A 15,504-nucleotide genomic window follows, 5' to 3' on the forward strand; every position below is an offset into this window, starting at 1 on the left:
GCGTGATACCTCTGCAGTTGAATGCCCTAGAATCTTAAGTTGGTGTTATAGACTAATGCAGTAACATCTCTTAGAACTACCGGTACTAGATCTCACTACCTATGCGTATGTGTCTCAAATGGAATCGTTGTCCTGGTCAAGTGCGTACATGGACGGCTGCCCGATATACCAAAACAGCGAGGACGCGGCTAGCTCGCCTGAAACCCATCGAGAGATACTTTAAACTGCGAGCGCATAATATAACGTGTCAATGATGGTGAACAATTAAAGATATTTACCCCTAAGCGGTTATGCGGTGAGATCAACAGGCTGGGCCGCAGGTAGGTAGGGAGACCTATCCAACTACAATCCAAAATAGCCATCAGCATTACTACACCTGTAATAAAAAGATAGTCGAATGATACTATCGTGCCGTTAAACATAGCTCTGCTCTATGTCTTGTTATTATATCTATCCATCAATCATCATTATTGTCACTGGGGTAGGTAGTCTCCATTGTTACACCTGGCCCCCCTATTCCCCAACCAAGTCCGTCTATAACCTTATCCAACCTTAGCTCTAAGGAGAACATGTATAAAGCCGAGTATAACCCTCATTGTAAAGATAATTCTTCGTATCCATGTGTAAAAATATTTTGGCACTCCACTCAAACAATGCCTCCTATGCTACCTACTTCCGGCGACTGGCCCATGGTCGAGGGGAAGATATCTTGGGACTGAGGCAGGGATTCGTGGACTTGGAGTGCTTACTGGATGGCATTAATGTCCTGGGTAGCATCAGTGGCAAGGTCATCGTCGTATCCCCTTCACGATGAACGGGGGGAGAGAGGAGCCACGTAGACTGTGATAGGGACAGGGACAAGGACAAGGACCGCGAAGGGAAGATTTAACCTTGTCCATACCGATAGGGAGGTAAGCAATACCCGCCAGCTCTCCTCTACACCGTGTCACGGCTTGCTTTACTTCTAATATTTGAATATGTCAAAATAGTTGCCGTTCTAGCGACAGCGCTACGAGAATCGAGAATGATAGGCGATGCTAAGGCGCACTTTCTATCTTCCTACCACCATTGAATTCTATTTTGACGAGGGTATTTCTTCGACTCATCCTTGTTTCTAGAGAGAAAAGATGCTGACGGAATTTGTTCTGTCACCATTAGAGATATTACGGCAAATTATCTTATTGAGAGTCACTAATCGTGAGTCCTCCTATTCCTCCACATTCCCTTTCATTTCTCTACTCCTATTTTAGTAGCCCAGTCCAGCATATTACATACAGTGGTTTGCCGGACATATGGTCGAGATCAGTCTGGACAATCTCTTATATGACAAGAGTTCTCTCCTGCTTATATTCGAGTCACTGGAGTATCCTTTCATAAACAATACACCCTAGATAGGCTTTGCATAGCGCTTTCTGATCTCGTATCATGTCTATCGAGACGGCGTCTATTGCCATAGTTTCCTCGATACTGATAAAATACTATCTACCTTGGGCATAGAAACCGACAGAATGCTGACGCTACTAGTCTTGCTGCTGTAGCAGACATAAAAGACATCAGGGTCCCGCAGCATTCACAACTGTTGCGAATCAGAAGAGGCGCCTACTTTACATCATATCATTACGGAAGTCGTATAGCCCCTACCACGGGCGTCTAGCGGGACAGATACCTCCAAAAGTCAAAACATTCCAAATATCTATTTAATTGGCTATCCACTCAGTGAATTTAAACACACCCGAGAGTCAACAAAGTCGATTCCACGCATTCGATTTCGTCTGGTCGTGAATAGATAAGGGGGAAAACGCAAAGAGCTACGCCTTTGAAACCAAGAGCTGATACCTATTGCTATTTTCATTTAACATAGTATCGGCTACTTACTATTGGTTATTATTATAAGAGCTTTACTTATTTTACAAGCTCTAGATGCGACGACGGCGGCTATTATAATGCGTTAATGCGTGCCGTACCAATGTACGAAGTTACTGAGGGGCATGACAAAATGATCACCGCCACAATTTTCCTTAGCAAGTTTTGGCATGACGAACTTTAGCCATGATGCAGAGGGACATGTTTTGAGATGTTGACAAAATATTTTAGGTCGGCTTTAGAGGCAACTGAGTTGACGTTTGGGAAGTCAGGAGATGAAGGACATTTTGTTCATGAGCTTTGCCCAGTAATCCTCAGTTGTACTCAGTGATTGTAAAAACCCCATCACAGACTCAAGGCTATCAGTGGTATGAAAATATAATTCTGCTAGGATTTATAAGAGAAAGGTGGCGATACCTAACTCGGGTAAGAGGGTGATTATTCATCCCTAGAAAAATGGTCCCGAATCGTATAGTATTGGCAACATGGGAAGTTCTCCTAGATATTCAACCCACTTTTAGGGAATAGTTCGGTATTGGAAAATGGCAATGTTGTTGGGAATGAGCGTTGAAATATTGGAGAACAAACAAGAATTTAAGATTAGGGACTAAAAATCTACCATAATAAAATTGAGGCACGCATTCCAACATTAGGTGCATAAAAAGGATTGCTGATGTGGTTAGATGACAAAGCTGGATATGGAAATAGAATATGGAAATGGAAGCATGTAAACGATCGGTCGATGCTTCTTGAACGGGCTACCGTTAACGCAGCACCTGTTCACCAGTGGCACTGATCACAATAAGGGACGTGCTCGAAGTAGCTGATACTTTGCCCTGAGTTTACGAAGGGTTATTGTCACCAACTTGCATCGGCTGGGTAGGATCGATTTTTCCTAAATAGGCTCTTTTATGGAGAATGAGCGAGATTCCGGGCTTTTAATTGGATGCGATGGTTTTTACAATATGAGTGTAATAAATATACATGAGGCACCACGTTCGAGGTGCACAAAAGCCCTGAGTTTACGAACGTCTTTCGTCTTTCGTCTTACGTCTTACGTCTTTAACCTTTCGGGTATCGTAAGTATCGTGGGTATCGTGGGTATCGTGAATATTATGAGTATCATAGTATCGTATCATAGGTATCGTATCGTAAACATCTTGAATATCGTAACTTTAATCGCATACGTATGGAAGAGATTACATATATATAGAAAAGATCGTACGTACGTACGTACATATGTATTGAAAAGATCGTACATACGTACGTTGATGTGACGAACCTACACTCAGGTCCGTTGGAGTGTAGTGCCGATGGGTCTTGATTTTCAGGTAAACAGTAACGATACGAGTCAAGTGTCAAAATAAACGTTGAAGTGTTCGTCAGGAAGGCTTGGAGTCCTTCCCCTTATATGGGTTAGATATAAGACTTAGATTGATAGCTAATGAGCTTGAAATGAATGACTAGATACATGAGAAACGTCCGATAGTTATATGAAATGTCCTTCTTGCCATACTGCTTAATGACTCTTACTTGGATCTGCTTGGATCTGTTGGATCTGATGATATTGATGGATCTGATCCAGATCCATCAGATCCCTAATTCTCATCAGATCCATGATCGCTCCGAGGTTTATCCGTTCCCAAGGGATGAACAAACCCCGCTCGTAAGCTTGAACGTGATCTCGTCGGCTGTTGGTTCGTGACAATAAATTTTTATTTATTTAATAATATTTTAATTATAATATAAATTATTTATTAATTTTATAAATTTTATGTTTTAAAATTAATTATATTATTAAAATATTTTTTTATTAAAATATAAATTATATATTTATATTTTATAATTTTTTTTTAAATAATTATAATATAAAAATTAATAATTAATAATAATAATTATTATTATTTTATATTTTTATTTAATTTATTTAATTTTTATTTAATTATATATTTTAGTTTTTTATTTTGAAAATAATTAATTAAATTAATTAATTACGTTCGTCGCGCACTTTACACGTTTTAATTCGCAAAAGTGTACATGTTGCAAAGTCACAAAAATGCTGGGGTAGTTACAGGAACAGGTGCTGCGTTAACGATACCGCTTGAACGTTACGACATCATAAGGTATATTGCGCATGCTGACTGTTATCTGCTATCCGATCAGCCCGATTTAAATGGGAACCGCCCCTGATTATTCGGCTATACATTAGGTAGGTACTTCGCTGCTATCATAGACTACAGTTAGGTATCTTCCGCCCTACTGGAACCCTCTATGACATAATACCTAGGTAGCGGCCGCCATCAACCCTTAAATTCCCTCTTTCCTCGGGGAAAACTAATCCTGCGGAAACCAATCGCGTCAGAACAAAGATCCTTCCGTTTGACTTGCATATCTACCTCTAATACCTACCTACTACCTATCTAGGTACCTAGGTACCTCTTGCGTATACCGGGTCCGTACAGCATCTGATAACAACATCCCCGCCATCTGCGACTTCCGAATAGTGCTCCGAACCGAGCTTGGGTCTTTGCCCATGAGGTATCTTTTAATCGCCCTGTCAGGCTCCACAACAAATTCCCCTGCGTTTTTCTGAAAGAAAACACAAACAGTCTTTCCCACTGCGTCTCAGAAATCCTCGTTCTGTTTCGAAACGTTCTCGCCCTGTTTGGATTTCGTTCAGTCAATAAATACCTAGGTACTCAAGTATTAGCTGTCGCATGGCTAAGACTATTTAAGTCTCAGAAGCCGTTCGGCAGCAACTAATTGCTTTAATTACTTCACGTAACTTTTTTTTCTCCCCTTTCATCACACCGAACAACGCCGGTCTAGGTTCATCATCCCGTGCTGTCGGCACTAATAATTTTAATTCCCTTACTTTTTTATTCTCTTTCCGTCTGTCTGCGTTTTTCTTCTTCTTTTTTGTTACACATAACAGAAATATAGGAAGTAAATAGAGCTTCGGCTCTCCGTTACAATTTCTTCGCGAACTAGCTCGCCTCGATCGATCAGTCGAGCACAAACCGCCACGATGGCCTGGTCGAAAACTACCCGGATCAGCATCATGCTGGCCATTGATGTCGCCTTCTTTCTCGTGGAGTTAATATCAGGCTTCATGGTCCATTCCCTGGCATTGATGGCGGACGCGTTCCATATGCTTAACGATATCATCTCACTGATTATTGGTCTGTGGGCTGTGACAGTTGCTAAGAGAGAAACTACCAACAAATTTTCCTACGGTTGGGTTCGCGCCGAAATCCTCGGTGCTGCCTTTAACGCTGTCTTCCTAATCGCCCTTTGCGTTTCAATCATTCTCGAAGCGATAACTCGGTTCATTGAGCCTCAGGAAGTCTCGAACCCGAAACTCATTCTTATCGTCGGCTGCTGCGGTTTGGCTTCAAATCTTGCGGGTTTCTTGGTTCTTGGAGGACATGGCCACGATCATGGCGACCATTCCCACGATGACGACCACGACCACGACCACGGACACGAACATGTTCACAAGCACGACGACATTGCGGCCGCCGAGGAAGGTAGAGCAACTGCGACGGAGGCATTACTGGACGAGCGCGCCCCAGTGGCATCTATACTACCCGAAGTAGCAATAGCAACAGCTCGTGCTGCGAACACCTCACCGGAGACCGTTCGCCATGTACAATTTGGGCAGTCAGGAAGGCCGGATCTCCAGGAACGAGGTGCCGGCCGGACCTCTGTCCCTAGGGGGAGAGAACGTCGACGCGCAGGCAGCCTTAAGCACGGCCGCTTGGCTAGCATCGATGATTTCAGCATTCACCCCGCCAGCTTCAGACAGGACATCATTGAGCACAGCCGATCCAGCCGTAACGAAGAGACCGACGAAAGTTCTATTGATGATAGTCCCATGGGCTCTCCTGTTCGTGACGAATCCATTGACGAGACTACGCCTTTGGTTGCAAACGAGCGTGGCGCAGATAAGGGTTCTGCTCGTAAGGGCTGTTCAAGCCGATCAAGAAGTTCTCACCATCACCATCGTGCTAGACGTGACTCCGCAACGCACTTGGACCATCATCACAACAGGCCAATGTCGAAGTCGAGGAAGAAGGGACACAGCCACAACCATGCCGACATGGGCATGAACGCTATGATCCTCCATGTCTTGGGTGATGCTCTCGGAAACGTTGGTGTTATTGTCACAGCTTTAATCATATGGTTAACTGAATGGCCGGGACGATACTACGCTGATCCGGCAGTATCGCTATTCATTACTCTCATCATTCTCAAATCCGCGATTCCTTTGACGAAGGCGACAGCCCAGGTGCTACTACAGGCTACACCGGATCACATCGATATTCAGGATATCAAAGAAGACATTCAGGCTCTACCGGGTGTCATTAGCTGCCACCACGTTCACATCTGGCAGCTTTCCGACACGAAGGTGATCGCGTCGCTGCACGTACAGGTCGCGTTCCCTATTACAAGCGAAGGAGGAGAGAGGTACATGAAGCTTGCTAAGCAGGCACGGAAGTGTCTCCATGCATATGGTATCCACAGCGCCACGATCCAACCCGAGTTTTGTCTGGATCAGGACTGCAACCCTATTGACGACGGCTCTACGACACTTGACGGACAAGCTTCGCCCCGCTACCCACCGGATGTGTGTCTTTTGGAGTGCGTGGACGACTGCGTGGGCCAAGGTTGCTGCTCGCTACCTTCGGGAATCGGTTCCAAGGCCGGATCGAGCCAGGGGTCCAGCCATACAGTAGATCACGATCATAACGGGGACACCGATCACGGACATGGACACCAGCACTAAGCGGTGGTTGGACGAATAGAGAAGAAAAAAAGTGCTTGTAATTTTAGACGTTCATTACACTGGGACATTGGGTCGTTATCATGGCGCGAGACTACTAGGGCACTATCCCTTTTATTATGTATTTTTTTCTACTTGTACAGGTCTCATACCTAGTGCGCAGGCGTTCGCGGCAAAAGGTAGCGGAAGGGAGGGTGTGTGACATAATGTACAGATCAGGCTCATAAATACATATTTCGCGTATACGCACAATGTGGTGTATTTCGTTGCCCCTGTGCGGTGCGGGTGGCTGATGATATGGATATGAACGGGTGTCTAGTATACTTGGGTACAGGGCACGGCGAGCTGGACCTAGGTAGTGCTTGTAGACAAGGATAGGTATGTCAGGTTTGGTACCTCCTATGTAAGATTCAGGTACCGATTGGTCTTGTAGTGCGTTACGTAAGCATGGGCTATTACTTGGGATTTCAGGGCTTGGTCCCACATTTAAACGTTACCAATACAACATCGTTCGTTTACTACCATCAGATATTACAGTCTCGTCTCAATCTCAATCCGACTTACATCAGCTATAAATGAACTCCCGTTGTCGGGACTGTTGGCCCAGGCAAGTGCCAGAGCCGACGATATGAACTCCTATATTGTACGAACAAAACATGTACTAGGTATTCATGGCATATAACGGTTCGCGGATCTCGCGTTTGATCATCCAATCCGTAACGGGGAGAGCAAGGGGGAGAGAGAGAAAGAGGCATGAATGATCGCCGCCAAACTACCACTCCCAACTCTCCACGGAAAGAAGAAGAAAAAAGGCGCGAACACCCTTTCGCAATTCTTAATTCGGACAAAGCTTATAGCTTAGGTATCAAATTGGTAGCTCGGTATCTTCAAACCGTAACGGCTTATAATATCCACTCCCCTGGGCATATCAATCATCCATCCATCCATCCATCATCCCATCGCGATGCATAAACTTCTTCTGATCCCGCGTAGGTCGCATAAGGCCAGGTATCTACCTAGGTAAGTAAGTACTGTAGATATCTACGCATTCGCGCCCCCGGGGATGGATACGCGATACGCCGCCGTGTGTGGTGTGAAACCGGGATCGATGGTAGAAGTATGAGATTTGTATTTGCATCCGGCGTATCTTTTTGGTTTTCAGCGTCAAGCTTGATTTTTTTTTCTCAGTTTTCCTTTTCTACATCGCCCTTTTGATAGTATATGCGCTTCCTTGCAACACTCGTTTTCTTATTATTTTTCGTTTTTTTTTCTTGCTCGCTGGTTCGGGAATCTGCTCTAGTTTAGCAAGCGTTATTCGATTCTTCAAGAGCTTGGATTCTTCCTGTTATTTTGAAGTTGTTCTTTTATCTTTTTTTTTGGTGGGGTCAAGTATAAAAATCGACGATAATTACTGTCACTATGAAAATTACGAACACCGCCGTTGCTGCGGTAGCAGCGTACGCTCTCTGCTGTTGCGCTGACCTGGCGTCGGCTCGTCCCGTGCGGAAGCGTGGAGGAGCGCTCGATCGAGGACTCGAGATTACGACTCTAGGGGGCATGACGTTTAAGATCCACCAGGTTGCGAACAAGAAATTCTACGGACAGCGGAAGGGGAGGGGGTCCATGGCCGTCGCGAGGGCGTATTCGAAATACGGCGCCGCGGTCCCGGATGATCTGCTCTCGACGATAGAGGAGATCTTGAAGGAACTGGGTTTGTGGGGGAACGATGGAGCTGGGAAGAATTCTACTGCCGATCCTCAAGGTATAATTGATTATCAGGTACCCAATGGTTCTGGTCGCCTTGACTTATTATAGAGGTTTCTAGGCGAGGTTGCGGCGGTCCCGCAGATGTTCGATTCCGAGTATTTATGCCCGGTAGAGATCGGTACTCCGCCGCAGACTTTGAACTTGGACTTCGATACGGGTTCGTCCGATCTGTGGGTATTTAGTTCCGAGACACCGGCGAACCAAGTCATGGGCCAGGATGCCGTACGTCTCTTTCAGACTCACTTGCCCTCCCTTGTCTGATAATGTATTCATTGACATCCTGAGCCGACTGTAATTAACTGTGCATACTCTAGTGGGACGTTGAACAGAGCTCGACGGCTCAGCTGCTACCAGGCGAATCGTGGGCTATCAGCTACGGGGATGGTAGCAGTTCTAATGGAAATGTTTACTTGGATACAGTCTCAGTTGGAGGGGTTACTGTTCAGAATCAAGCAGTAGAGTCTGCCCGTAACGTCTCGGTCTCCTTTACGCAACGACCTGACACAGACGGGCTGCTTGGGTTGGCATTTGGCTCTATCAACACGGTTAGACCTACCCAGCAGAAGACGTTCTTCGAGAATGCGATATCAGATCTCGCCTCTCCCCTGTTTACCGCTAACTTAAGGAAAGCGGAGCGTAAGTCCACGACAAAAAAAGAGTGCTTTTATGTGGATAGTATAGCTAGCTAATATTAACACATCGCAGCGGGTAACTACAACTTCGGCTTCGTTGATAAGACGGAATACACGGGGGAAATTACGTTCGTGCCGGTTAATTCGTCGACGGGCTTCTGGCAGTTTACCTCGGAAGGATACTCCGTCGGCGGCTCCGACGCCGTTTCCGCGCCGCACGAAGCCATCGCGGATACAGGTACTACTTTATTACTTCTCCCACAAGAGATCGCAGACGCATACTACTCGAAAGTTCCAGGTGCGGTCAACGACGTGCGGGGAGCGGGAGGCTACGTCTTCCCGTGCTCGGCCTCGCTGCCGGACTACACAGCGATGATCGGGAGCCACGAGGCGGTGATCCCGGGCGACTTCATCAACTTCGCGCCCGTGGACGGCGACACGTTCGAGGACGCGACGACGTGCTTCGGGGGCATACAGGCGTCTCCGGGGAATATCCGGTTTGCGATTTACGGGGATATCTTCCTGAAGGCACAGTTTGTCGTTTTCCACGGCGGGAATAATCAGCTTGGATTCGCTAATAAGCCCCTTTGAGAAATTTGGGTAATACTACTGCTTATCTGCATTGCACTACCTACGATGCACAGGACACACGAATAGAGATTTCGGGTATCTACTTGCCTAACTAAATCTATGCATTATTTTGGGTATAGGGCTGGTATTATTACAAGGTACCTAGGTGGTAGTTTACTCGAATAGAAAGTCCAGAGTTTCTGACCCGCGCCATGATGAATATTTACTTTCTATCGAAATGGAACCTTAGAAAGCCAGCGCATGCAAGTTGCTTACATCTAAACACTCGGCGCTTCGGTCGCTTGGTCCCCCTCCATACGAAATTTGATCGGGACTCGTTCTCATCTGTTAGAGGCGAAGCCCGTTCTATCCCTAGCAATTTGGCATGCACCCTTCGTAAGAGAGAGATTTGCTTAGGTACCTCTACCTAACCTATTCTTGTCCTAGCTCTTGGAATTCGTCCTTCTCGTCTAACATCACACCACTGGCCGATCCTTAGCTTAAGCTCTGCCTCGGCTGCGATACGCACGAATCCGTAGATGAACAAATAAATGAGTATTACATAAAATAACGAATAACATCGATTTTTGGTTTTTTTCTTCTGTTTTTTAAGTTCGTTTTTCTAGCTCTGTTAAGTGTTCAATTATAGGTAGACATCTAAATAGATGCGAAAGCGATAGAAGGATTCATCAGTCATAGGTTAACGTTTTCTTTACCCATTAACTACCACCGGCTTTTGCCAAATCCAGCACAGACCCGGACATACATCCACATCGCCGAGCTTGCTGTGTCCGATCCGAGTTACGTCAAGTGGTTATAATACCTACCGTCTAATCCACCTAATCCCGGTTTCATCTCGAATTTAGGTATCTCCACCTAGACACTTCTCATACAAACTTACTTTTTTCTCTTTTATTTACACACACACACACATTCTCTCTCTCTCTCTCTCTCGAATACACGTAATACCCACCATCATAATGAGTCTCCTCCAAAAGAACTTCACCGCCCTCATCGACCCGGCCGTCCTCCGGGCCCACCAAAAACCCATCCTCCTCACCGCCGCCCTCGCCGCCGCCCTCACCCCGCTCCTAGCGTACATCCGCTCCTCGTACCGGGCCTGGCTCGCCCTCGGCCCCGGCGGCATCCCCCACCACTTCCTCGGGTGGCTGCTGCAGGTGGGCATGCGCGCGCTGGCGCGCTCCGACACGCGGGAGCCGCTGCCGCGGCCCTACACGCGCCTCGAGGACGTCGCGGCCGCGTACGGCCCCGCGGGCGAGCGGTCGTACTTCGGCTACTCCGGAACCACCTCCCTCCCGGCCCGCAGCGGCGACCGCCCCGCCGTCCCGTCCTTCGTCGTGCCCCAGCGGCAGACCTCCGACAAGGCGGACGCCGCGACCGTCGCGCGCGAGGAGGCGTTCCTGGACGCGCTGGCGCGCGCGAACCCGCGCGTCTTCGAGGCTAGGGCTAGTCGGCTCGAGGGCCCGCTGCACCGGGCGCTGTGGCTGCGATTACCTCGGGAAGGATCTGACGAGGACGAGGATGACGCGGGCAAAAACAAGCAGAAGCAGGAGGAGCTGCGGATCCGTCTGGGCCGCGGGGCGGAGGGCGAGTTCGCGCACGTGCACGGGGAAGGCAGCGTGCACCTGACGATGAGTCCGGGGGACGCGAAGACGGTGATCGAGAGCGGGTGGGGGGAGCGGCACCGGCTATCGGGGGTGCTGGGGACGCGGGGGATATTGCCGTGGGGCTACGTCCTGGTGTACGCGCCGCGGGACGAGGAGGAGTTCGGCGTGTTGAGGGAGATAATACTCGCTGGCGCGAGGTATGCGAGTGAGGGTGCTGGAGTTGAGGTTGTTGTTCCGGAGGAGTGAGAGGTGGGTTGGGTAGGTGAAGCGAAGCGAAGTGAAGTAGGCTAGATAGGGGGGGTATGAATGGAACGGATGAAATGAGTTTTTTTTTTTTTAATATCGGGTTGGTTGGTTGGTTGGTTGAAAGTTATGAGGTACCCAGTTCCCTATTCCATATACTTCTTAAAACCTGCGTAGGAACGTGGGCTAAACTTGAAAAGGGGAGGCGCATTACATGTTTATAAAGTGTGGTTTGTGGCGTTGGGGAAAGGATATAGTTGACATGGGCGAATGCACGGTTGGAGAAATCAAAATTGCATCAAGGAGCAATCGGTATGGTCGAGGAGAGGCGTGTGTACCTTAGGTACCTACCTACCTACCTAGGTAACTATGAGTATATTCCTCTCCTTTTTACTATGAAATTGCGGCGTCAATAGTACTACTAGTTTCCTCAGGATACATCAGCTCAACTTTCTTGGATGCTCCTTTCACCACTAGGCTTTATCTCCATCTTGCTTCATAAATAATCCACAATACTGCTAGCGGTATGTGGTTCTTAAAACTATAGGTAGCGTCTACTACCATGTCTATGTCTATTTGTTGGGTATCTTCACTGGGTTCTACGCTACGACACTGAACCGCACACTTCAACCTTGAGCTGGGTGGCCAAAAAAGCAAAATCTATGCAGATTATAAGGCGTAGCCGTAGCTAAAGCCTCTTCCCCTATATGCCGTAGTAAAACAGGACATAAATAGGGGTGGGTATGATGAGATGTATGCAAGAGAGAAAAAACACAACTCGCCCTCCGTACCTCTAGTCGCAATCGTCTTTCATTGAACATAAAAAAGTCATGAGAGATTCCTTGTAGCAGCAACATGATGATAGGTGACTGAGAGTCGCCTAAAAAGTGACGAGCAATACACATCTTGCTCGTTTGCTTCCTTCCAAAAATTGTTGGTTATCGTGGTCTCGTGGCAGATTGACGCGTTAGGTAAACAAGGGAGAAGAAGAAAATATGTCAGGTCGGAGACGGGACGTCACCTAAACGTAGTTGCGTATGGACACTCGACTTTGAAGTCTCTGATCCCATCTGGCATCATGCGGAACCATTCGTCCCAGCTCTCAAGGTTGATCGCCTCGGTCAACCGCATCGAAAATGTTAACTGGGGGCCGTGGGGATTCTCGGGATAAAGCGCCCGAGGTGGTTGCGGCGGAGATAACGTAATCGAGGGTAACCTCGAGTTACCCGAGATTTGTATGTGCAGTGGCGAAGGGAAGCTTATTGCCACCCCCTTCTCGGGGTGCTTATCTTGGATAATCTTAGGGTAGACGGATAGGAGTTTCGAATGTAGTTCGGCGGCTGACAGGGGATTCGGAAATCGCTGGGTGGCCCGTGTTCGGAGCTGGTCAGCTAACGTTCTTGTAAAGCCGTTTCGATCCAACACGTCGAAGTAGTCTTCTGAGGAAGATGCTGCAATAAGCTCTAACACCCCCTTTTGCCGAACCATCTTCGAAGATGGAAAGTATGCTGCATCCATCACAATCAGAGTATCCGAGCGCGCTTCCTCCAATATCTGTTGTATACCGCTCCATCGAATAGTCGAAGCCTTCGCACGGTCCCGGGAACTACCAAGAGTTAGATGGTCGGGAAACCTAATATTGACGCCTAGATAACTTACCTTGCCAGAACCATTTCTCTATGCTCGTCCAAGTAACTATACCCGTTGTAATACACGATCTTAAGGACGTCCCTGGTGTCACTTTTGTCCGTGAAATCGTTGATTATCCGCGAGAGCCACCGCCACGAGTTAGTGCAGCCATCCGAGGCGGATGACGGAATCTTGAGTATCTCATACGAAAATTGGTAGTATTTACCAAAGACCCCAGCCAGTTCTTCTACCGCGGCCATCACACCTGGGTGCTCATCATCCTGCCAGTAGATCAGAAGCGCACAGACGCTGCTGTAGCGATTGCGGTGCGGCGAGGAAAGAATCCTCGACGCTGCATTCTCCAGATCTACCTTGATCGAGTCGACACTTGACAGGGATGCGAAATGGTTTGGCGCAGCAGCCAGGGGAGACGTGGAGATAGGCTTCTCCAGCCGCGGGCCTGACGGAAGAGGCGTCCGGATCCTAGCGTCGCTGAGCGGTGGCCGCCCTGGCGTATTGTGGGTGTTACTAGGAGTAGCGGGGGTGGAGTCAATTTCCATCTCCTGAGGATCTTGGGGGAAGTGATGCCTGGGGCGGGCTGCATGGTTTGGCGCGGGGCTGATCCGGCGACCAGACAGGGGCGCCAGCTCCTGCAAAGGGCTGGACGAGCGATATTTCCGCATAGCATCTTCCCACGTCATATTATGATGGTTGGGGTGGCACTTGAGAGGGTTATCATGTGAGCTTCACGCCGCTAACGACATTCTAAGGTAGGTAGATCGTAATATGTGACTTACAGCAACCCTCCGTCTTCTGCAATCGGAGCAAGCGCCCAGCTTCCGAATCAGCGCTGCTTTCTCTCTCTGCTGGGCCGATAAAGGCCCCGTCCTCCTGCGGCTAGCACGGCGATTGTGCGAGATTTCGGAACCATCCTTGACCGAGAAGATAGACTGTGATGACTCTACGCTATAGGCGGTCGAGTTGGTGTCAGTCGATGCATTGGTTATGGCCGTCGAATCGGTAGCATTCGTCGACGTGGATGAGCCCGTATCCTTCCTCATGGGCGTCGCCGACTGGCCTGGGGATGCCGGAATGCTTCCATGCCGCACGTGCTCGGTGTGCGGTGCTCCTTGGTGTGGTTGGAGTGGCTGCTGAGGAGATTGATGATGATGCCCGGCGGATTGCCGCTGTTGCTGCTGCTGCTGCTGCTGCTCATGCTGATGAGAGACTTGTTGACCTCTATCCTCACTCTTGCTGTCTTTGGGGAATGACTCCGACAGACTGGGTGCAGGATGCATGTCGTTCTTAGCGCTCACACAGCGATAGTACGGCTACCTCATAATGAAGGGTGACGAAGACGGCTCGGAAGAGCGCTATACGGGGAGATTCAAGGGATTAGAAGGATGTTGGCACCGGGGGGTGGGGATTTAAACGAGGGTGATAGCAAAATTGCCGCGAAGTGAAGAAAGAAATAGGTAAGGATATGTACGAATATGGATGGATATGTATGTGTATGTACTTCGTATGCAGAGTTAATAGACCGTTGATAGACCTGTCGTTAGTTGACCGGGAACGAGTACAGCTGGTACCGTAGATCTAAGCTTCGACCTCGCAGAGCGCAGGCCGGTCCACTCTAAAAGATGATATGTACCTAAGGTAGGTAAGGTAGGTAAGGTATGTGGCAGGTATATGCTGTAAGGTATATGGTGTGTATATGGTGTATGGTGTATGGCGTATGGCGTATGATGAGTATGATGAGTATGGTGTTGTATGATGTTGTATGGTGTATGAGCAAGGGCCGTACGAGGATAAAAAATAACACGGTGATTATGGGCGATTACATGCGACAAGGTGATTATGCGACTGATCAAAATAAGGTAGGTTTAGGTAAAGATATAGCCATAAGTATACATCCTACCTTATGTATACCTACCTAAGGTAGATATAGCCATTACATACAAGTAGTACATGTAGGCAAGAGGTAGGTATAGGTATAGCCTATAGGTCTAGGTACCTACCTAGGTAAGTACGATACGAAAAAAAGATACCAAAAGTTAATAATAATATCAGTAGCCCGACCATTGGCGACTTCCAAGGAATGAACAAAATTCCTTGGAAAGAAAGAACCTTTTCTCTCTCTCTCTCTCTTTCTCTCTGTAAAGACTCGACGAGGATCGTGTGCGGCTTCCGAGGTACTATAATACAAGGCTCCAATGAGAGCTCGAGTTGAGGTTCCTGTTAGGTACTTGTACTATGTAAAGCTTTGAATAGTGCGTGCGGGGCCGAGTTCTTTCCATCTTTCTCACCTACCTGATACATCACTTAAAAGTATCTATACCACTCTAGATCCTGGAAGGAGTACTTCACCTCGAATATTCTGCATGGT

The 15,504-nt window shown here is 47.8% G+C and overlaps 4 protein-coding genes across 4 annotated transcripts; 3 read left to right on the forward strand and 1 right to left on the reverse strand.

Annotated features, from left to right (window-relative positions):
* Window positions 1–4,472: 4,472 nt before the first annotated feature.
* Window positions 4,473–7,027, forward strand: F4812DRAFT_127876 (cation efflux protein). The gene has a single exon (XM_047929517.1). The coding sequence runs from the start codon at window positions 4,892–4,894 to the stop codon at window positions 6,650–6,652; it is 1,761 nt and encodes a 586-aa protein (XP_047787849.1). The 5' UTR covers window positions 4,473–4,891; the 3' UTR covers window positions 6,653–7,027.
* Window positions 7,028–8,206: 1,179 nt separating this feature from the next.
* F4812DRAFT_452460 (Asp-domain-containing protein) lies at window positions 8,207–9,639 on the forward strand (the record flags this gene model as incomplete). Its single annotated transcript, XM_047936352.1, has 4 exons — window positions 8,207–8,411; window positions 8,475–8,638; window positions 8,731–9,052; window positions 9,122–9,639. 4 exons carry the CDS (start codon window positions 8,207–8,209, stop codon window positions 9,637–9,639), a joined length of 1,209 nt encoding a protein of 402 aa, XP_047787850.1.
* A 652-nt stretch (window positions 9,640–10,291) lies between these two features.
* Window positions 10,292–11,492, forward strand: F4812DRAFT_466513 (uncharacterized protein; the record flags this gene model as incomplete). Its single annotated transcript, XM_047938550.1, has 1 exon — window positions 10,292–11,492. Exon 1 carries the CDS (start codon window positions 10,599–10,601, stop codon window positions 11,490–11,492), a length of 894 nt encoding a protein of 297 aa, XP_047787851.1. The 5' UTR covers window positions 10,292–10,598.
* A 1,014-nt stretch (window positions 11,493–12,506) lies between these two features.
* F4812DRAFT_461853 (uncharacterized protein) lies at window positions 12,507–14,416 on the reverse strand (the record flags this gene model as incomplete). Its single annotated transcript, XM_047937935.1, has 3 exons — window positions 12,507–13,095; window positions 13,149–13,840; window positions 13,916–14,416. 3 exons carry the CDS (start codon window positions 14,414–14,416, stop codon window positions 12,507–12,509), a joined length of 1,782 nt encoding a protein of 593 aa, XP_047787852.1.
* Window positions 14,417–15,504: the final 1,088 nt, after the last annotated feature.

The sequence above is a fragment of the Daldinia caldariorum genome (genome assembly GCF_022478825.1).
Source record: "Daldinia caldariorum strain CBS 122874 unplaced genomic scaffold F4812scaffold_15, whole genome shotgun sequence".
Classification (NCBI taxonomy): domain Eukaryota; kingdom Fungi; phylum Ascomycota; class Sordariomycetes; order Xylariales; family Hypoxylaceae; genus Daldinia; species Daldinia caldariorum.